This window comes from Cygnus olor, chromosome 7, assembly GCF_009769625.2.
Source record: "Cygnus olor isolate bCygOlo1 chromosome 7, bCygOlo1.pri.v2, whole genome shotgun sequence".
Classification (NCBI taxonomy): domain Eukaryota; kingdom Metazoa; phylum Chordata; class Aves; order Anseriformes; family Anatidae; genus Cygnus; species Cygnus olor.
The window spans coordinates 33145594-33169189 of NC_049175.1; the positions used below are offsets into that span (position 1 = coordinate 33145594).

A 23596-nucleotide genomic window follows, 5' to 3' on the forward strand; every position below is an offset into this window, starting at 1 on the left:
AATTATATTTATCAAAGAAACACTACAGGAAAGTCATCCCAAGTTCACAAAATTCCTGCAGCAAATGAAGCGTGTAGAACATATTCCTCTTGCTGTGCATAAGTAGGTAGTTAATAGCACCTCTCTTTGGAAAATCTGAATGGCGAATCCTTTTTTCCCCGTATATATATATGTATATCCTTATGCACAGACATACATCTGTTGTATGTGAACCAAGGACTCTTTACTAATATTAAAATCATTAACAGACTCAATATTATCATCAAAATCACAAAATCAAAGTATTTTAATCACCTCATATTTGGAATTACTTAAATGACTTGGGACATTTATCTGAAGGAACCTATGTGGGAATTCCTTCTCTTGGGGATTGATTTTTTTTTGTTTGATTGGTTTTGACTGGGGAGAGGTTGGTTTTCAAAGACACGTCATACTGTAGATAACGAATGGATAGATTTAGGAGAGTCTACTCCAATTTAATAATATTTATACCTCCAGTATAGAAAAGTTACAATTTAAACATTTAAAAAAGTTTACTAAATTGGAGGAAATTTGTTGTGTAATTGGAGCCATATCAAATAAAAAGTTACAGGTGTACAAGTGAAACTTCAGCAAGGCCATATCCTGCAAATACAACTTTAGTCCACAAAATGACTTTCAGATCCAATTCCTTCAAAGTTTGTACAGCATACACCCCAAAACTTCTGCTTTTAGGCACATGGTGTTTTTTCCTCAAGGGACAGCACAGTAATGAGAAAAAGACTTGTTCACTTCAGAGCTCTGCCGAGACCTACGTAACAGGCATTTCATTCTGTCCTGTTAGAAGTCTACAAATAATATAGTCATAAATACATGTATGGCTGCTACCTCAGTTCTGCCACACTTCAATCATCTTAAGCTTGAAGTAAGCAACTGAAAAGAAATCCACATTTCCAAAATTAGAAAAAAGCCAGAAGGGTGTGTTTGCATTTTTCCCCAAAGGAGTTCTAACTGACAAAAAAATAAGTCTTGGTTATAAAAATTAAACAGGAAAATTAAAGTTAAGAAGAAAGATATGACTGGGATCTGCATTTGTTTCTAGCAGTAAAATGGGATTCCAACTGGTTTTAGCCCTGCAAATGTTGCGTGAAATCCAGCAAAGCTTCATGCACCAAGGAAAAGCCTGAATAAATTACCAATTACGCCTGGTATAAAACACATCTTAAAAAAAAAAAAAAAAAAAAGTACTTGTAATCATTATCTTGAACTGCTATAAAAAACAACATGGAAACTGATACTCTACTTTTAAGCAATTTTATTTGCAGTGGAAATCCACTGTCAGCATTCAGTAATGGCTGTTGCTATCCAAAACAGAGGAGCTGCGTATTCCTGCCTTTCAGTGCTCATCATCATAACAGTTTTCACAACCTGGTGAAAAATATCTAAAAGGAAAGGGGAGAGGGGGGCAGGAAGGCAACATACAAAGTGGTCTCAAACACTTTATAATATGCTATCCAAAGTAAATAGGAAATATTTTAAAATATTTATCACTAGCACTACATCAAGAACTAAAACTTTTCCTCCTATATTTTCTACCCTGTCCTACTTTCTCATAGTTGTTCGTTCCAACACACTTCGTAGCATTTACGCAGCAAGTGGTCTAAGTCGCTTGTAAGAGTCTTCCAGATGATGAAACTGCAAAGAGAAAGCTTTTATGGAAGAAAACAACAACAGAGAAAAAGAAAATAAATTAAAAGGGGGGAATAGCAAGGTATAAACAACGCTGCAGTCCCAAATACAGCAAAAGATGACTTATCAGATCAAAAAAACAGATAGCCAACCTTCTAATCCAAAAACACTGGACAAACATATACATAGGAGAGAGTTTTTTTGCACTAGTTACAACTTGAAAGCTAAAGCAACTTGATTTTCAAAAGCATTCAACACATGTACACTGAATCATTCAACACATGCACAGTGAAAGATAAAGTCCCTCAGGAATGCCCCCCCTTACAGCTGAGTCAATCATCCAAAATACTTTTGGAAGTCTTGGCCAGCCATTTCAAAAGACTCCTCAAAAATCCCTTTGGGTTTCAATGCCAAAACCCAAGTTATAATTCAGAGTGGTCTTTTTTCCCCTCAGCCACTAACGCAAACCATTAGGAGGAACACAGAGTACGGTCACTGCTACAAAGAAACGAGCGCTTGATCCCAGCTGCTGAGGCTAACAGGGAGTAGTATCCTGACCACTGAGGAAGTCCCGTGAAGAAATGAAGAGGAACAAGGCTAAAAATAATGTTAATAAGACAGAGATCTAGAAACCACTGGAAAAAAATGGAATAATTTCCACCTACTTCTGCAATTCATCGTTTTCAGATTATTATTAGTGTATGTTTTAGTCCTTGCTTATTGTTTCCTTGTTTGTTTTTAAATGGTCTTGACATAAAAATAAAATAAAATCACAACCACTGTTGCCAAAGCCAAAAGAGAGCCAAAAAGTATGGCTTTCTAAGAGCATGCAATGGTTTTTTAACTTGGATTTAACCATTCTTTATTGACAAATAGAACCAAGCAGCACGTAACAAATATCAACTTTTCAGAACATTTAGTTGACAATTTATGATCTGTTTATGCAAGAAATCTACATTTTGGATTGATTTCAATGCATATTATTCCTATAAACCAACAACATTAATCCTGGAAAAGCCACTAGTACCCGTGCTAACAGACTTGAGCAGAGCAAGCCCAATCCTCCTAATTACACTCAGTTTATCATTTTTCCCACTGTCAAGGTAAATAGTAATACCATGGAAAAAAGCAGGCTGGCAGCTTAAATATATGTTGAATAAAAAGATCAAGCATGAAGGTATAAAAATGCCAGAGATTTTTTTTTCTCTTTTGTGACATTTTGCAAAGCTATTCCAGTGGCAAAACTGTAACAGCATGTGCTTGTAACCAAAAATCATAGAGGTTGGTTTTAAGACACACCACACATTTCAGCTTACACAGTAAATCCAAGCTTTTTGAAAAGGTAAACTGAATTCCATGACCAGGAACAGTGAAGAAGTCCGGAGAACCGAGCATGAGGCAGACCATCCCAGATCCTGCGGATGTGGAGTTGCAGGCTATTACTGTGTTTCACTGCTGCAGGAGGAGCAATGCTGAAATTCCTAAAATCAGCCAAAGAAATTGGCTCCGGAGTTCTATAAAATTCCAGGGGCACCGCTTACGACCGCAGTCAGCCTGAGGTATTTAGTTTAAGGAAGATTAATCACAGATGAATCAGCCTTTTGTTTCTTTTTGACATTTCAGAACCCTTTCTAGTATTCCATCTATCTGAAGTCTGGCCATGCCTTGATACTGAAGTAGACTGTTTGAAATAATTCCATTTACTTTGGCCTGCATACAAGTCTGGATAAAGATTTCAGTCAAAACACCTCTTCAAATCATAGAATGGTCTTCAAATGGCACATGGAGATAGCGCAGCAAGAGGAACCAGATCTGTCGCGCACTTCAAAGTAGGCTGATGTTATTTACTGACGTTGTGGAGTGGTGTCAGGGAAAGCAGATGACTGGCCAAGCCCAGCGACAATATGTGCTCCAATTGCAATATTTGCATCCAATTATTGACAGTGAAAAAGCCTCAAAAAAGAAAACCAAAAAAACACCAAACCAAAAGACCTAACAACAACAAAAAACCACACCACAGAAATAAGGAAAGTCACGTAGCAAACTTCACCAACGCCCCCTTCCCAACACAAGAACGTAGAGGAGAACATGATTTAAGGTCAGCAGGGAGCTAAATGGCAAAGGCAGCAAGTACACTGACTATTTAGACCAGGAGCACAAAAACAAAATCTACTTAGCATCAAGCACTACCCGACTCAAAATCAGTATCAAAGACATGTAATGGAAATAACAAAAAAGAGTAGATTAGGATCTCAAAGAGCTCAGTAGCGACTGGAAAATGCAAATTTAATAACATGGAGCCACAGAATAAAATTCTTGCAGGATAAAACGGACAGGAGCTCGGCACAGGAAAAAAAAATCTAAGATCTCTCAAGTATCCTTCTGATGTAGGTGTTCACTAAAGCTGGTTTATTTCTGAAATTCCATAAATATGTTTGTAAACGAATGTCTTCAACTGAAAATGCATTTACAATTACAGATACAGCACTTAAATACATGAGAAACGAGCCTGAGACCAACATCATTCTAAAATAAAATACCTTCTTGTACTTAGACTTTTATCACTGGCTCCAAAATGCATTAGGAAAGACTTTGCATCTTATGAGTGCTGGAAAATTTTCCAGACTATTTTTCCAACATAAGAACTACCACATCTAACAGAGCCTGAAAAGTTTTACCACAAGGTCGTGAATTTCTACAGAGAACCATTTTAATCTTGTATTACCCTATTCTACCCTGAAAAAATGGAAAAAAGCCATTGCTTCATGTTTTTCATAACATTTTTCCGTATTAATATAGTTAATAGAACTACAGAAATCCTTTTGTCTAAATTTAATGTAGGTTTTATTTTACCAGCTCATAAATATTAACCCATACATGGGAACAAGTCTAAGAGCTGAGAACTAAAAAATAGTTTAAGATTACTACATATTCCCCTCGCCATCTTTGGTGACTTCCCTGGTACTCCACCGTTTCAATAATCACATTGCAATCAAATGTGAGCTGTTTGGAAACAAAAGGAAAGGGAAGGGAGGAAGGAGTCAAGAAATAAAGTTCCCTTTTAAGAACTTGTGTAATTACAGATCTGTTCCATGGGACGGATGACGTTCTTTACCCATCAGCTTGCTACCTGAGAACACCGGATTCTTCAACTCTATTCCTGACCCACAGGAACATTGCCTCGAGGATCCTCTTCCAGGACATTCACGCTTCTGATCTTCAATGGGCAAAACACTTTATTTACACTATAAATTGTACCATTTGTAGAAATAGAATTGTAGAGATGAAAATGTGACACACTGACCACCAAAAACACACTGCCTGTGAATTCAGCCCGACTCGCTCAGCACTGGATAAACCTCTTGGCAGCTGTGCCCCACGCAAGGCAACTGGTGTAAAGCTGTGGCCGTACTGCAAGATGGCTGCTCAAAGAAACGTTCTTGGATAAACATATAGATGGCATTTTAGGAGGAATTGCATGAAAACTGAAAGCAGAATACTTCAGCAAAATATTATGTGGATGTCTTGGACCTCCTCAGAGCACACGACGTGACCTAGATGATCTGATACAGAAGCCAGGAGCTGTTATTAGATATGGCTCAGTCACTGCTGAATACGATCGCCTACTATAAATGTTTTAAAACTGATGTTTAAAAATTACTTTACATGAACAAAAAAGTTAGAACCCAGAAGAGATGTCTACACAAAGTTTTAACATTTGCTGCTGGATATCTATACCTCCAATCTAGATGTGTATTTAAAACTAAAACATTCGGCTATGTCCGCATGCTAACAATATTAATGCCTAAGTCTCAGATTGTAACATAAATGAGCGGAGCAGTTCATTGCACAGACCCCCAATTATTTCAGCCAGGTTGTGTGCAGAAGACTGAGACTTCACGCAAAGTGGAACTCCATCAAACTCCTTAAATCAGCATCATAAAGTTACTGTTCCTTATACGTCCCAATTTATCTGTTAGTCCTCCTCAGCAGGAAAAAAAGTCAGCTTCAGAAAGCATTCAGACTGAGAAATGCGAACTCCACCAGACAGTATGGTGCAAAGCAGTAGTCAAGCTCAGGTGTTTTTGCTAGAAGCATTCTGCGTTTTCTTCAAAAAAAATCAAATTCAGTTGTCAGCTTATCCATTTCCACTGATCACAGTCTGTGACTTAAAGGAAAATTTCAAAAGATTTCCCAAATCCCGTGACTTCACTATAAGCAAGTACAGCATGCATGTGTTCTTAGAAGACACAGCTCATAGAAAGCAGCGGTGCTGTCCCTAACCTCCACTTCCAAGTATCCTAGACCAGGTACGTTACAAAGAAAATCACGAGCAGAGAATAAAAGCAGGGTTAGCTCTTCAGCTCCTTCCTTTTCTTCCCTTCATTTAATTTGCTTACATGGCATCTGTTCAACAACGTTTACCTATAGCCTTTCCCTCTTCCAGACTAATGTCAGTAAGGGAACGGAGCCTCTAACATCTCTGTTAAACGACAACCAAGCACAGTCTCCAACATGTAATGCCAGTAAGTCAAGAGGCCATTGCTTAAATTGCTTAATCCGCAAAGCTGGTACTTACCCACTCCATTCTACCACTACCAATCACTTCACAAAAGCAGCAGCATTATCCAGAAGCCTTTCAAAGCTTAGTTTTAAAATTTTGGTAGCATTCTCCAATACACTATTTCGTTTCCCTCAACATTTATATTATGTTTGTTTTGGCCCACAGATACAGACGATGAACTCAAGTTGGCAAAGCATAAAAAAAGAGAAAAGAGAAACACCTTGTAACAAAAGGATAGCGGGAGAAACGAATCCTTATGGTCACCTGTAGCATAGGCCACGATAAAGCTCAGCTGGCTTTTCCTTCACAACCATCACTTCAATGCGCCTCACTGCTTTTTGACTATTTGAAAACTAGCTGAAACCAATGCAAGTTTTTAGCAAACTTTGGGGATGAAAAAAGTAAACACTGCAACTCTTACTCCAGATTTCATTAGCCTTCTACATTTCCAGATTACTAAGAGATATTTTGTTACGTGTAAACGTTCAGCAATTTTCTATCAGTTTTCAGTATTCTGAAATTGTACAGTAATATTCAAAAGCCAGTGACATGCTTATAAAGAAAAAGTGGGATCTAAACCACATAGAAGAGAGAGAGAGAGAGGGAGAGAGAGAGAGAGAGAGAGACCCTTGGGTACTTAGGTCTAACAATGCTGAGGCTAATGGATTATGGGTGATTTGGTGACACTGGTTATGCCAAACATCCTTACCCTTTCCTCAAAAATCTGCTACCTGATCCAAAATTGCTACTAAACTAGCTTCTCAGAGGTTTGATTTGTAGAGCAAGTCCCCTATACCTACCCAAGTAAAGCCAAGACCAAGAAGTCATGCTATCACTGCCAGCAGTCACTAAGCACTAACAACAAATATTCAGTCAAACCCAAAAAAGGGAGAATTTTAGTCTATTGCCAGATACATGGTAAACATGAGATACCCAGGTAACCAAATGACAAATTATTATCTGACAGCCTTGAAAACCTCTCCATGTGAACAGCTTTTAAGCCAACTTGTAATAAGTACCACATGCAGCTAAATTAAAAAAGAAAATCCTAAGCCAAGTTAAATAGTAACTAACATTCAAATTTAACCATATAAAGTCCCCATTAAAATCCAAAATGATAATTACAAAAATATTATATTACTATGAACACTGTCAGATGCTTTGAATAATTGTACGCTAAGGAAATAAGTAAAAACACACTTTACCTTGTATCTCATTTTGGGGCATGAATGAATGTAGAAACCCATATAATAAAAACAGAGATCAGGAGCTTTTTCATGAAGTTTCCTAGTAAACGCAATTTCCCTGTGAAAGGAAAAAAAAAAAAAAGACTATTTATGAATATAATTCCTACATTCATTTTACTTCTTCATAAAGGAAATGCTTTACAACTACCTGGATTTTGGCTATTTAAAAGACTAGACTTCTATCAAATAAACAATGAAGATAATAAACTCAACACTTATGCTTAAAAATAAAAATAAAAAAAATACAAAACACTGTGTCAGGCTTAAAAACACTTCCATTTTGCCCTGCCAAGTGACTGACTTCAAATTTGAAGAGAAAAGTGACTAAAAGCCTCTATTTAACAGGTTTCCTGTTAATATTCATGCACATTGGAATTCTACAGAAACCTGAACCAGTGACCGTACACAGACTGGCTGATGTAGCTCAGGAAAACATCAGAGTATTTTTAAAAAACAAGCTCCAAGGATAAGCCTCTTGTTTGTTCTGCTCGTTGCACTCTAGCAATTTACATGTAAAAACATCCGTCTTTGTTGAACAAAAGCTACTTTTCACCTCTCGTGTTTGTCTGTATGATTTTCTCATTTATTTTGAAAGGGAATTGTTAATGTATTCCAAAATACATTTGCTTCTCGTTTTACTGGCAAGAGGAAAGCAGCGTTTCTACAACGATTCTGCCAGTGTTTCTAATACAACACTCATTTTCACAGCATTTGTAACTTTGCAGATCACATTTGTTTCAAACATGGATGTTGGTTCTTACCTTCAAGGCTGAAGGGATAAAAGGACATGAGCACGTGCAGATAGGAAGCATGTACAAATACTGTGGGTTTTTTATCACTTCAAAATTAAGTTAGTAGTAAGAATGTTTAAATATACCAAAAACCCTTCAGTTGGATGTAGTTTGCTGAGACCATCATGACACATTGTAATTCTGCACTATACGCATCCATTCTAAAAGGAAAACGTCCAGAAGTTACTTCCTACCTGAAAATCCAGGTAAATACAGCAGATTCCAAAAGTGAGGTTTATGTACTACCAAAGTATACCAACTTGCACCTCACCTATGTCATCTTTAAGACACAGCACGATGTCAAACACCCCTACCAGACCGTGCTGATTATCCTGGACCTAATTAAACACATACCTCTGTGCAATTAAACAACCTGAAACACTACAGGGGAAAAAAAAAAAAAAAAAAAAAAAAGAACATCCTTTGCATTTCAAAATGTCTTCAACACTGCTTGCAACTGGTCTGCACTGTCTGACTTAATAAAACAAAAAGACTCAAAGTGAACAGAGTGAAGTAATTAGACCAGAAGGTAATGAGGTTAAAACTGGGCTGCAGTAGCAGTCCAATCATGGGCAGCAAAGCTTCCTGCAAGCTTCTAAGGGGCCACAGCGAATGAGTGCACAATGCCAACGCTGGCTTGCTTAGAGCTGCTGCAGGTGTCTCCACGTGAGGGACAGTCCCAGCAACGTGCTTTAGGAAGGGCCAGCATCACTGGGGAACGACGAAGCATCCTTCTCTTTCCTCCATCCCACCTCCCCTGCCAGAGCACCAGAGTTTCATGCATTACAGCTGCACCTTCCTTCCAGATTCCTTCCTTGCGAGATTTGAGGCTCCCTAGCCCACTGACCAACTGACCATGTGGGTTCCCAAAATCGGGTGAGAGGTGCCGAGCTGCACAGGAGCGAGGAGCGGGTGCTGCAGCTGAGACCCAAGGCAGGAAAAGGCTCTCCCTCCATATCAGCCAGGCAGCAGCAGCGAGGTGCCACTGCACTGCACGAATCACATCTACCCACATTTTTTTCTGCCTAAATCATTCTCATGGAAAAGGGATTACAAACGTGCAATTCCTCTTCTGTAAAGCTTTCAGTCACGACGCATATTTAAGGAATTATAACGGCTGTTAACACTTGGCAAGAGTGGGCAGCCAGTGAGCAAAACATATTAATTTCATTAACACAAAACTCAGATTTAGTATTTCAGTGCTACATAACCCAACTCCAAAATCTAATGCTTGAATCTAAGCTCTAGCATTTTTCCTTTTATAAAAGAGAGAGAAGGACAAATATGATTGTGTACTATTAATGATCTTAGATAGCGGAGGAGAGTTTAATATTTCTGAGCAAATAACAAGAATCACTCAGTATGTCCTGGTCAGTCCTCTCCCCTTTTATTAAGGCTGGTATTTCTCAGGTAGCTTCTTCTGCCCTCACTTTTTGCTTAGATGCCTAGGTATTTCAAATGATCTTCAATCCCCATCCTTTCTCGGACTCAGCAGCAAAAATTCTCAGAATAGCCTGAAGTGGAAGTGACAGCGCTGCAATGCAGTTTAACCTCCTCAGAGTAAAATTGGCAACAGCTTTTAAGGTATCAGATTCCTTTGCAACTTCCTAAATCCTCCCTAACTCTCAAGTTTTTTCTCCCCTTTTTGAAAAAAGAACAAGGTTGGCCTCCTCTAAGACTGTTGGGAACTCATTTTTATTGCCTTAAATGCAGCAGAATTTATAAGCTGCTTTTTCACTAGTTGAGCCATGCAGGCATGTTGCACTGACAAAGTTTTAAATTTATTACGTAGAAAATTTAAAATCATTTCAAGAATCCATAAGCATGGATTATGTCAGTCGGTTATTACATAAAGTAACATGATACATACAGATACTAAAAAATAACTCTTAGGAGCTGTTTATGGCAACTTGCATGAAGAAAAAAATCAGTCTGATTTTAAGTATCTAGTGCATGTAATAAAACCTAGACCACTAATAGATAGAAAACCACTAACAGATAGAAAAAAGGCCACTTCTAAACTATAGGTGTTCCAACATTATTTCTACATGTTAATTCTGACTAATTTTATGAAAGCACCAGTGCCACTGTACGCCTCAGAAAAATGACAATTAAAACTCTTTTCGCCTTAGACCAGTGGAGATGCGACATCAACAGATACGTTAATGCTCACAACAACTTTGAAGTTACCTCTGATCTGAGCTGGAACTGGACCAGATGATGTCCCAAGGTCCTTTCTAACCTAAACTGGTCTGTGATTCTCTAGTTTCTCCTCCGTAAGGAACACCTCTGGATCAAGGTGGGGAAAGCCAGCCGGGAGGCAGTGTTGTCAGCTCTAGTAAGTTGCTTTTTGGTATGGAGAAATTGCACTGCAGGATTTAACTACCTAAAAGCCTGCCAGAGAGCAGGACGAGGCCCTGCTCTCCCTGTCTAGCCATTCCACCGCAGCCCTTGCACCAGCTCTGGCGTTAACACGATCTTCACTGAGCCTGCTCAGCTCGCTAACCAGGTTGCTAAAGCACAGCCTTCTGCTTAGTAAATTAAAAACTGGCTCAGCAGATGATTGCTAGAAGCCTGGCACATAGCAGAGATGGAGAGGAGTGATTGCAGCACTTCATTTCAGCAGCAATAAACCATTAGTCTGATGTCAGCAACTTAACAGTGAACTTTGTGGGAGAAAGCCCTCAATGTATGCATTTGAACAATTCAAGCACAGATATCCACAAATAATAAAATTCACCTCTTAGAGAGAGGAATATACCCAAAAAGCAAAATGATAAAAAAACACTCTTTGGAAATCAAGAGATCCTACTCACTCTTAATCAGTTTAGATTTTAATTAAACTTTTGAGACATTGAATTTCATCAAAATACATACACACACACACGTGTATATATATATGTATATATATTTGCACTTTATTTCAAAGGTCATTTCATTTACTCATTCTAGTGGGTTAACCTAAACAGTAGCCAAGAAGCTCCTACCTAGAGAAGATGCACTCAAACAGGATGCCTTGGAGAAAGAAGAGTGCTGGATCTCACAAATTTATCACATATTACAGTACCTGAAGCAGTGTAGTGCAAATATGAAAAGGTAAAAGCTTTTGCTAGAACTTCTCAGACCTACAGCAACTTGAAAATAGGCAGGTCTGGCATGAGGTCCAAACCCAGTTACTTCATGAGGATCTCACTGGGATCTACATGCCCGTGACTAGTTTATTTCATGCAAAAAAGCAAAAAAGCTAAGAAAAAACTTGGGATGCACAAAAATTGTAATACTAATAGATTCTTAAAATTGCTTGTGAGAGAAAAACAGCAACTTGCAATTTAGCATACAAATCTTATTTACAACACAAAGCATTATTCACTATTCTTACTATTTTGCGGATACCAGGACTAGGATGACAGTTAATTTAAGGCTTTAAAATTCATAGGATTATTCTGTCTGTCAGGCTTTCTAAAGACAAAGATAATGAAATTAACACACCTGAAAATATACTTAGTGCTAGTACAGCAGGAGACTACTAATTCAGAAGTTTTTAGGGTGTCCGTTATTTACGATCTCACCGTGCACACATGCATAAAAGTGATTAATTTCATTTGGTGACTAAGCTAAGAAAAAAGTCAAAGGAAAAATTATTTCTATTCAAACAAAAGAGGCTTCTTCTGCTGAAACCAAGCAATAGTAAGTTATTTTCTAGGGAATAAAAACCTAGGTACTTTATTTCTGAGTTTTTTGTTTTTCCATCTTTAGAAGTATTTAGCTAACTAGAAAGATTCATCCCTATTTAAGGATGAAAGTTAAAATCTATTTTGGAGCACAACCAACTGCAGAGAATTAGAAAAATAATAATTAAGTTTAGCTAGAGATAGTGTTACCAGTATATGTTTAGACTGGAAATAAAAGCTCAAACTTAGAAACAAGTATCAATTCTTACTATTATGTCTAAGCGGATAACAAAAATGTCCTCTTACCGTAATGCAGAGTAGACTCCCAAAGATAAGAAGGAATAGTCTGGATCGTAGTACAGATAGACAGAGGACACGCAGTAGGGCAGGATATCAATTACACCCACAGCAATTATCTTCCCATCTAGCCAATACTGCTGGTGAAAAGAACCATAGCCGCACTCTGGTCCATTTGGGGGATTCTCTGCCTGTACAGAAACGGGACATAATTATCAGCCTGGTAGACTTCCAGTACAAAAACTATTTTAGAAAGGTTTTTAAAAGAAAAATAAATCCTGTGAGAAGGTATTCCTGCTGTATACATTTACCGAAAGGTAAAAGGGAATTTGAAAACCAGGGAGAGCAATGTTAGTTCTCCGTAGCGTTTGTGATTTTCACTGTATTCTTCATCAGCAACCTCTATGTATCACCTCACAAACAAATCAGTAAATAACCTCTGCCACCTAGCATGCAGATAGCATTGAAATGGTAAAACAACAAGATTCATCAAGTTATCAATGCATTATTACACACAAATTCTGCAGATATTCTTTCTTTTCATAGTTTGGCCTACATACTCTTCAACAAGAGACAAAGCCCAGAGGCAAAGAGGTGATGGGCAGGCTGCCTGCGTCCCCCAGCAGTGCTCCTTCCCTGTTCCTCTCCATGCTTTCAGTCACCACCTAGATCCAGCTCCCAAAACACGAAAGCTCAGCTCGTATGCTGCTATTAACCCCCCCAACAAAGGCAGCATCCGCATTAAGAAAACAGAAAAAAAACAGCCAAAAACCCTACAAAATCCCTCGGTGCAGTGCAGAGAATCAGGCATCGAACACCACAGATACTGGAGGCACCTTGGCCACAGACTCAGTTTCTCAGTGTGGCCACTGAAGCTGTTTGAGAACAGCACTTACAAAGAGCATTGAGCAGCTCACGTACTCTTTATGACCAACTAAACATTTTTCATCTGAGATACTGAAGCTCGTTGTGCCATGTAACTCGTGGAGCTCCTGTTTTGCCAGCCCACACAAGCACAGCTTCGGCAAGAGCACCGAGGGGCTGGCTGCTGCTGGGTGCTGGGGCCTGAGGTCGCAGGGAAGCACACTTCCCTACGGGGAGAAGCTCCTAAACCAGAAACCGATGCTTCAGATTACAAAGAAAACAATCTCCTAATTTAAACTGTATTACACAACCAGCTCTGGCAGGGCTTTTTCTCCAACGTCAGCTTTACTTTAATCCTGAATTCCACAGCGCTCAACTTAATTATCCTCCTAGTCATGTTTTTCACTGTATTGCCAGATCTTCAGAAAGCTGCTTCTCACTCAATAAATCTGACAACATTACCTGCTATTACCAACTGTTTTGCATTACAACAACAAAAGGTGGGTTTAATCAAGTATTTTGATACAGTAGCGTGGACTGAAGACATGATGGGCAGTAGAAGTTATTCTAATTGGTACCACATGTGTCAAAAGAAATCAATCACATGAACAAAAATCATTTCAACTGACTTACCCAAGCATTAAGTCCCAAATAAAGGCGGTATAATAAAACGTTTGCATTTCTATATAGTTATATAGCGTAAAAGTAGATATAAAAGTAGATATGTAGCTACAGATACTGTAAAAGTGAAATGCTCCAATACCTGAGAGCTAAACCTGCAGCATACAAGGGTATTAGGGTAGGACACTGACATATCGAGCCGGGTTCTTCTCATTTAGAGAAAGCCTACTTACTCGGTAGTGACACTTTCATACAATATCCTCAACTTTTCAGTAGTGCCAAATGAAATCAGAGGGTCAATATTAGCATTTTTAAGCTGGGACGTGGTCAAAGTTTGAGAGCTTAGAAGAAAGAGGTTTTCTCTGCAGGCAGCCCTAAGAGAACAGGTGGAGTTCTCTTGACTACCACGGGGCAGAAGAAAGCAGCAAACCAAGGGGAAATGTGATTTGTAATCTAAGACAGACTTGCTTAAGTATCAGATAAAACAGACTTTCTTTGTCAAAAAAAAATTAACATACAGGATTTAATACAAGTTAAAAAGATTGTCTAAAACAACATGGAAAAGATTTCCACCCAGAGCAATGTCTCCTACAGTTAAAGGGCTGCTGTGTGTACAGAGCCCTGCCTCAGAGCGGCAAGGCAGGGGCTTGGGCCCGACGCCTGCCAGCTGAAGCATCAGTTAAGATCTGTTAGCGAGGCACGAACCACGCCGTTATCCCTCTAATTCAATTACAAAGCCATTTATGAACATAAGAGAGGCTGTGTTCTTTAACAAGGATAACAAGCACAGTACTCATTTCAGGCAAAGTGTTCAGGGATCTCCATTACGTTAAGTAAATAACATTTCTAAAACGCACAACGTTTTCATCCTCCTTGAGAAGTTTCCGTACAATATAATCCTTTGTAACGTTTGTACGCATTATGTTTTCTCCGATTTCTCAGTGAACCCTTGGCTCTATTACCTTGATTTCCCAGGAACCATCCAGGCAGTTCGACGTGTCACAGGGTTAGAGCACGAAGCCCTCTCCTGTAGCAGGTTGCACCATTTCACACCACTGGCACAGCCTCTGGGGCCCCGGCTGTCAAAGGCGATGTAAAATACAAGGGACATCATGCGGGTGAGCCCCAGCAGAGAGGGCTTACCTTATCGACATGAAATAACACACTGTAGTAGCCCTTATGCTACAAAAACATGAGCTGCTCTTGGCACGGAAAGCATCGCCACTTCTATGACTGATGAATCAACAAACGTAATGTCAGAGACGTTACTTGGAAAGAGTGAGACCAAACCCAATATTCTCTTATACCCTTTCATACTAAAGTTCAAATGATACCATGATTCTATGATAGATGCCTTCAGGTCTTCTTAAGCAAACAAAACTCCCAGTATTCTAGAAAACACATGTAAGAAAGAACAGCAAATCTTTAAAATTAATTGTTCGTTTTGTTCATATCCATTAAATAAGCTGTATTAAAGGAGTAAACACTAAAAGCAGATCTAAAACTCGGGCTATGAGAGTTAAAGCACAACTAAACATGTTGTGATTAGGAATTATTAAAAACTCAGTCTTCATAGTTACTTCTGCCTCACATTTTCTTCTCATAAGGCCTAGGAATTACTAATTTTCTTCAGTGTATCCTAAGAACTTAAAAATACAAAGGATTTCAGTGAGCCATCATCAGAAGACAGGGGTGTAGATGGCTCTGTTGCCTGTTTTTAAGCTACATGGTGCAGCCAAACAATTATGCAACATCTCCAAATCTGCAGAGGAGGAAAAAAAATACAGAGGGACCAACTTGTTTAAAGTTAATAGTTTAAACTTGAGCTTCAAGACAATGAATTATTAATAATTTGATGATAGGGAAACAAAATCTATATAAGAACTAAATCTAAAGACAAAAATTAAAACAAATAGTTTCTTCAAAGTTTATACTGCAGAGAAAAGTATAACTTATTCCATTATATATTAATTCTGTCTTCATATTCTGCTAGCTGTTTTTCATTAACATGTGATTGCTTACATTTAATAATGCCTTATTAAAATTTAAATGTTTAATATCATCTGATATTACAAGTTGCTCCAAGTGGGTCACTTCAATATAAGAAGTGCTTACAATGAAAATTTGATGATGGGGAGAGTGCTCAATGTTCTTCAAAGCACATTGGTCTCTCTCTTTACTTCTAGGAGATGTTTTACTGTTCCTATTAATAGAGAAATTGCGCTTATTAACCCCCATGCCAGCCTGGTGTGCAACTGCAGACAGTGCTGCACAGCCACCCACCAGAAATGCATCGTGACCCTGATAACTGTATGATTATTTTCTTCTGGAAGGTTTCATGAAACCTTTGAACATTTCCAGTTTACTCTCTGCTGTGGATGGAAGGAGGAGTAAAATATGAAATCCACACTACCTCATACAAAGAAAAAAAAAAAGCAACAACAACAACAAAAGGAAAGTCTTCATTTCTACACTCCAGTAGAAGTTATTTGCCAAAGTGAAAAGATTAATTCCAGCAGCTCTCCTCCCAAAGGCACTTGCACCAAACCTGCCATATGGTAGATTTCTGTCTCTTTTGGTTAGCAACATATTTTCTGTTCACTGCTCTGTCCTCCTTTCGTTAGGGATTAGTGGAGGTGCTGTGAAAGCAGCCTACAAATATAGGCTGTGTCAGCCTATACCTCAGCACAGAGCCTCAGCACATAACCTCAGCACAGAGCCACCACTACAGGTTTCCATTAAAAAAAAAAAAAAGGAAAAAAAAAGAAAAAAATGCACCCTTGCAGCAAAGCCGTTCCCGGCAGCACCTGGCTGCACTTGGTGGACACTGCCAGCAGCTCAAGGGAGGTGTAGATAGCTCGGTTGCCTACATCCCTCCTCGCAGTGCTGGTGAGGATGCGTCTGGGGCGCTGGGTCCAGTTCTGGGCTCTCCAGTGCAAGGAACACATGGACTTACTGCTGCGAGCCTCGTGATGGGCCATAAAGACGGTTAAAGAACTGGAGCATCTGACAGATGAGGAGAGGCTGAGAAAGCTGAGACCTTCAGCATCAAAAATCAGACAACTTGGGAAGGTTTTATCTATGTGTGTAAATACCTGACGTGAGGGAATAAAGCTGAGGGACCCAGCGTCTTCTCAGAAGTGCCCACTGATGGGACAAGAAACAACGGGCACACATTAAAAATTAAAAACCACATAAAATTCAAGCTGAACACAGAAAACACTTCTCTGCTGCAAGTGGTCAGACTGCCCAGTGAGGTGGCGGAGTCTCCATCCTTGGAGATCTTCAGACCCCGGCTGGACACGGTCCTGGACAAGCTGCCCTGCGTGGCCCTGCTCAGACTGAGCCGGTGGGTTAAAATGATGCAGGATGGGTACACGAGAGCCGAGTGCAAACAGCTACAGAAAGATCCCATAATATTGAGTAATTAACACGACAAAGGTAATAAATACAATGTCAAGCTCATGAAAAAAAAAAAAGTGGCTATATGCGCATCCAAAACAATGGGTGTAAGCAATTTACACTTCAAGATATTTTTGAGACTGATCAGTTTTATAAAATAATCACCTTCATGCTTAGCATCAGTCAAAATGGAAAAAGACTAAAAAGTGATTAGAGAAGGATTTATAAAGTGAAAAAAAAAATCATTATTTATTGCCTGACACCACGGTGCACCTAAGAGGCCAGTTGCGGTCATCGCACCAGGATGACCCAGGAGAGCTGCAGAAGGACAAACGCACCCCTAACCCACTGGTCGTCGAAAACTACGAATCCACCCTGATCAGCTCCAGTTTTTCCCATGCCCTTTTTCCATAAAGACGCTCACTTGGGTACTAACGGGGTATGAAGCCACGCTGGTTTTTGCTAGGAGTCCTGCAAGCTGCTCTCCTGCACTGTGCCGCTGCAGCCGCCCTGCTCCAGGCCAGGAGCATTTACATCTACTGACATCGCTGGAAGTGGGAGGATGGCAAATGCTCAACTGTAGCTTCTAAGAGGAAAGGAACACTAAACAAAAAAACAAACAATCCATTCTCCCTGCTGTACCCTGTTTACTGCTAGAAAATCACCTAGGTTTCTGCTACCACATACTGTATCATTTTTTAAACTATTCATTTCTTGTGCCAGAGCCCGTAGCCAAAACCGAAACTAAACAGAATCCTAAAATTGAGAAATACAAAAAGGCAGGAAGAGTCTGGGTGTTGATACTATTTGCAGCTAATAATGGTATTAAAAATTCAAAACAATTACAAATTGAAATCATGTAAGGTTCAAATTTGATTTTAAATTATTTTTGTTCAAAAGAGTAAACAGACTGCACACTCCTAGGTTTGCTCGTGGCAACTGTTTCAGAATAAAGAATTTCAAGAATCCCTTGGCCTCTGATATACAACCGCTTTTATTTAACTTCATCTAATTGAAGACATCTGTAGTGGTGCCACACAAAATTTAATTCAAGCTTCGAAATGTCAATAAAAAGTGTCTGTAAGAAACAATACTGGTATAAACCTGGCAGGGAAGTGTGCATCAACATCTACGTAGCCATACAAAATTAAGAATATAATGGCAGTCTGCTGCCTGGGTTGACGAGGTGATAAAAGCCCTTTTCCTATAAAGTCTAATGAGCTCTATTACTCTTCAGCTTTCAGGAATGCAAAGGCCAGCGGACTCAGCAGAGAAAAGCAACAAACCCTCCACACATGGATCCATTCAAACCGCGACATATCGAATTACTCGCGTAATTACTATAACCTGACAATTTCATTACACTCACGTGGTCCTCAGCTCTCTAAGGCTAACAAGACAGACAGTGCCGCAAACCCGCAATAGTTTGCTTACTGGAAAAGAAGGAAGAGCATCTCTCCTTAACTTTTAACTCACATCGTAGTCAAACGCAAGGTCAATAAATTATTTAGGAATATATTCTTTCATAGAAATAAATCACGAACACTAAACCACAGCACTTTCTGCCTTTTTCTTTTTTTTTCTTAATGCAGCTATATGAAGTTCAGTGAGAGTTCCTTATCCACAGACTCCTTTGAAAATTCAGTGTTATCTTCCCTCCTGACTGGTGATGATACAAATACTGTGACACCTATACCCGTAACGCTGTACTGCCTGCAAAAAGTGAAGAGGAAAGAACACGTTCATTTCAAAACTTGCGTCTAGACTTAATACATACCTCAAGAGGAGAATCACAGAGGAATCGTGTGAACTGCATCAAGGTAGATTCATCAAAAATATGTGCCCAAGAAGACAGTCCAAATATGCAAAGCAGAAAAGCAAGAAATATATTAGTAACACTTCAGGATACATTAACATTCAGACAGACATGCTTTCAAAACCATGTACTTGAAAAATACCAACAGGATTTAGGAGTTGAAATAAAATTCCCAAACGAATTCCCACTTTCTATTTTGTTCGTAAGTACAAACAAATATAATAACTAATGATCCAAAACACTTCATTCTCTCACATCCCATTTTCAAACGTATTCTATTCTAGAGAATTTATCACTATCTTTTATTTAAATTAGACATTGCCCTTCTCTGTGACTGCCTGCAACAGGGAGTCTCTTCCCAGTTCCATTACCTGCCCCATCACTAACGGGATTAGGGCCATCATCTCTCTTAACAGAAATTAATAAAGTCTCTTTGCAATCAAAATTATGAGCAAGCCTGTCCAAGCCTAAAGAAGAAGAGGGGAAAAAAGAAAAATCAGCTTCCTGAAAGTGCAAGCATTTTCAAAACCAGATTCTTTACTCAAACAAAATGACGTGCTACAGATCATCAGACGAAGGCAAGGTTTTAATGGTCTGGAGTCTGTGCAAGTTTCTAAGAGTAGTAAAATATAATAGCTATTTACCAACCATCATTTACTTATTTGATACAAATACCTCCTTAGTGCTGGATTCCACAAAGAACACATTAAAAGATATTACAAAGTTCTAATATGTATTTAACCCCAAAACATTCCTTTGTTAAAAAGCTAGTTTGTGTTACACAGCCTAACTCCCCCTCCTCTAATAAGCTGCATGATTTACTAAATCAGTCATGACCAAACTGCAAAACAAGAGTAATCAAGAACTTTTAATTTGAAGTTTGATTTAAAAAAATTATGCATACCCACAAAAAAAAACCTGACTGTTCACATGATTTCTTGGTCAAGAATTCTATGAATTTCTCAGATAAATTAGAGAAGAGTTTTCTGCTTAAAGGGGGATACATAAAATGGCAGGTGATTACTTGTCAAGCATCCCATTTTTCCCTGTTCAGGGGAGGAGAGGAAGGCAGGCAACATTAAAAAGTGCCAACACTACAAATTGCTGACTTTGGACCGAGTCCCACATACAGTCTGAGTAATTAAAACTTTCTTTTCCTCAGAAAATGCTATAGATCAGATTTTGGAAATAAAAATGCAGCCTCTGGTAGATATATGGATCTGCAAACACTACCTGGACCATCCTTATTGTAGTTGAAAGCGAACACTGAATCTCAACCTCCCCTAAGATGCACTAAAAAGTACTCCAGCAGTGATGCTAGCAGACAAGATTTTGCAGAAGTCAGACTCCAGATATTTTCCCTCTCCAACACACAACAGCATTCTAGTTGGTCTGTGAATGGACAGTAAACTTTTGGACACATACTTTTGGGATGAACACTGAATTTCTATTGGATGGATTGGTGGATGCTCTAAATTATTCAATTTAGAAAAAAAAAAAATGCCTGTGATATCTTAATTCAATTCCAGAATTATTATCGACTTGGTGGATAGGGTCAGAGATTAAGAAGGAAAAAACAGGCAATACTTGAAGAAAAAAAAAGCAATTCAAAATCTGAATTACTGAGTTATGTTCCCATAAAAAAGACCAGAGATTTACAAATTCCTGCACTGCTCGTGCATCAGTCCTTACAGCCAACGGCTTGTGAACGTGCAGGCACCAGGAGGATAAGCCATGTGTTATTCATTTTGATGTCAGAAGACCCCCGATAGTTCTTAATCTGTAACTTTAGCTTTATAGTGCAAGTTAAACCCTATGGGTGAGAAAACTGAGCCAACACCACCTTTCAAACGGTTTTCTCGATCCTCCCGGCCCCGCTGTACAACCACCTGGCTTTGGGGCAGGGGAGGACGCCCCAAGCACACCCCAGCAGCACTTCAGCTTGCTAGGGGTGCTGCAATTGGTGGCCAGGAAAAAATTAACTGCACTTGAATTTGTACCGCCCTCGTAAGGGGAGAAATCGCTGCAAGTTTTATTACAGATTAGTTCATCTGTTTATACTCGAAGTTCTCAGGTCAGATCATTTTCTGAACCAAGTGCTAGAAAACTTCAGCAGATTGTGAATCTTTTCTAGAAGTCACTTAAGAAAATGTTTTGCTTTAAAAGGAAGACTTTAATAGACATATAGACAAGGAAAATAGCAAATACTTTAAATTTCCTCACCTTTGCTATTGTCTTCTCAGCCCTTACTCTTTCCTCCCAGCCCCATATCCACAACCCTTTCATCATAACCCAAGAATATACCTGGACTACACAGCTATTTAAAATAATGTAAACGTTAAGGTTCATTTTTTAAATTAAAAATACCTCATTTTAATACTGCAGGATAATTATGAACACAATTCAAAAATGATTCAACGAACCATGAAAGAAATACAGTCAAGAGCTGGTGTTTATGTAAAATAAATCAATCTGTCACACAAGCACAACTGAAATTCCTTTCACAAAGTCATGCTCTTCTAATTTTCATTTCAAACCGAATTACTTAAGCTTCAGTCTTTAAAAACTATATATATATATATGAAATCCACAATAATCTTTCCTTGGTGCAAACTGATTACAATTGCCATAAAGAAGCCATTGCCACCACAGGAACAATGGGAAATAAATTCAAACATGGCCAATAAAACTAAGACGACACCACTAAGAATCAAAACAGAGGGGGGAAAAAAGGCAGGAAGATAACTGCTTGAGTGAAAGCACACGCACACCTTTAAAAAGCTGCAATAAAATCAGAACGGTAACACCTGCTGTACGAGGGAGGGAGGACGTTCAGACGCCGTGGATGCTGACGTACTGGAAACCCAAGCGGCCTGGCACATCTTGACGTACCCACCGGCAGAAAGAGCCACAAAACGTTGGCGTTCTTCCTAGAGCTTCCCTGGCATCATCCCTGTATATCCATTTCAGAGTTTTTCCCCCTCAATTAGGGCAGTCTTTAGGTATTTTAGCTATGCAGGAGAACTAAAACCTTTGTAGGGAGGGTGGAGGGTTCTTGGATTTCGCTGCCCTGGAAGCTCCTTTCTAGGCCAAACTCTGTCCTTGTTCTATCCAGCTCCTCTTGGCTTCCTGCGAACACTGCATGAGCGCGTAGGACATTCTGCTGCCACCAAAAGAGCAGTTTGCCCATTTTGAGTGCTTTCCAGACGTTATCACCTCTTACAAGTTCAAAATAAGTAAGTTTTTGCTCTCAAGCATGAATGATCCTTCTTCATTTTCACTTGTAGAGTGACAAAAGTAAAAAATACACAATTAAAAAAAACTTTAGTCAAGCTTTCAGTGAGGCTAGAACCTATTAACTGACCCACAAGATACAAGGAAGAGAAACTATCCAGGCAACTGGACTGAAATCTACCTAAGAAATGAACAATGCTCTGTAACACTGTGTGCTGTAAAAATACAGAAAATGAGACAATATCAAAGAAGATTAACAAGAAAAAGATGATGCCAAGCTATCCCACTATCCTTGAAACAGGAAATATCACTGTAGACCTATGTTAACAGAAAAACCAAAGATTTACTCTGGAGCTGGCATATTTAGCATACGTCAGCTCCAGAGTAAATCTTTGATTTTTCTGATAACATAGAAAGAGGGATTTAAAGTTTAAATGCATATCTTAAGGATAGTTTTCAGACCAAGAATTGAAGTAATGAAAGAAGTGATTGGTGATGAGCCAGAGCTTGCATCTCATGATTTCGATTCCGTCATGGGATGACGAATTCACTGTGGCTTTGCCCGCTCAAAAGAAACTCATTCTCAAAATAACGGAAATCCGTCAGTCTACAATAAGGAGTTCTTTTTGATTTTGTGTGGATATACATAGAAGACTCAGTGTCAAAGTTAGGAAAACCACATAAACCAGGATGTAAAAACTCTGATCTGAAATGGTACGGACAAGTCGCTCAACTGACTGGACACAAATTCTTTGGCTCATAGGGCCTGGATCCACAGCGCTGCAGCCACGAGGCCACGCAAGCACACAAAGAATCAGGCCGATCAAAAAAGTGCTCTCGGATTTTAAATGAGGTTTATCGGAGATCTGAAGTCCAAGGTAACTGAAGCGAGACGTTCTGCGGCAGCAGCAGCCCACCACAAGGAGCCAGGCATCAGATTAGCGCTGTCAGCGACTGAGATGATAAAAGAACCCATTCAAGAGCATTATAAAAAGGTACTGCTGCCTAGGCAAGTTAAGGCAGCTAACAATGACCACAAAGGCTTGATTTTTTTCCCCAGAATTCTCTCACTTAAAAAAAAAATCAAAAAAAGAAATAGGAAACTGGGTTAGAGACCTAAAATTGGAAACTGGCTGCCGGTACCAACTTTGGAATCGATCAGAATGAGCTCCCTGCCATTTCCTAGGCTAGTCGCTCCGCTTCCTATATTAGTGTAAGTGTATTTCTGGGAGGCAATTAAAGAAACTGGAAAAGAAAAAAAAAAAAACGATACCTATTTCAGTAATTTCTTGCACCTTTCCAAACAGTGTATCTTTTGTGTGTTGATAAATTCTTTTCTTCCAAGACAAATATTTAGTTAAGCATGAAGTAAAGAGAGCGTCCAGCTAGCTCTGCAGGCGGAACTGAGACACGTACTATTT

The 23596-nt window shown here is 39.1% G+C and overlaps 1 protein-coding gene across 8 annotated transcripts in view; it reads right to left on the bottom strand.

The window, feature by feature from the left end:
- Positions 1-23596, bottom strand: part of ATE1 (arginyltransferase 1) — an 86265-nt gene that overhangs the window by 39542 nt on the left and 23127 nt on the right. For 5 of the 8 annotated variants that reach the window (XM_040564413.1, XM_040564412.1, XM_040564411.1 and 2 more), the window contains exons 8-10: positions 18903-18935; positions 12248-12429; positions 7438-7537 (exon numbers count right to left, since the gene is read on the bottom strand). In XM_040564413.1, the coding sequence (XP_040420347.1) occupies positions 7438-7537; positions 12248-12429; positions 18903-18935 (315 nt within the window). Of the gene's footprint in view, positions 1-4048; positions 5232-7437; positions 7538-12247; positions 12430-18902; positions 18936-23596 lie in introns of those variants that run through there. The other 3 variants (XM_040564417.1, XM_040564416.1, XM_040564415.1) reach the window with 2 other exon arrangements.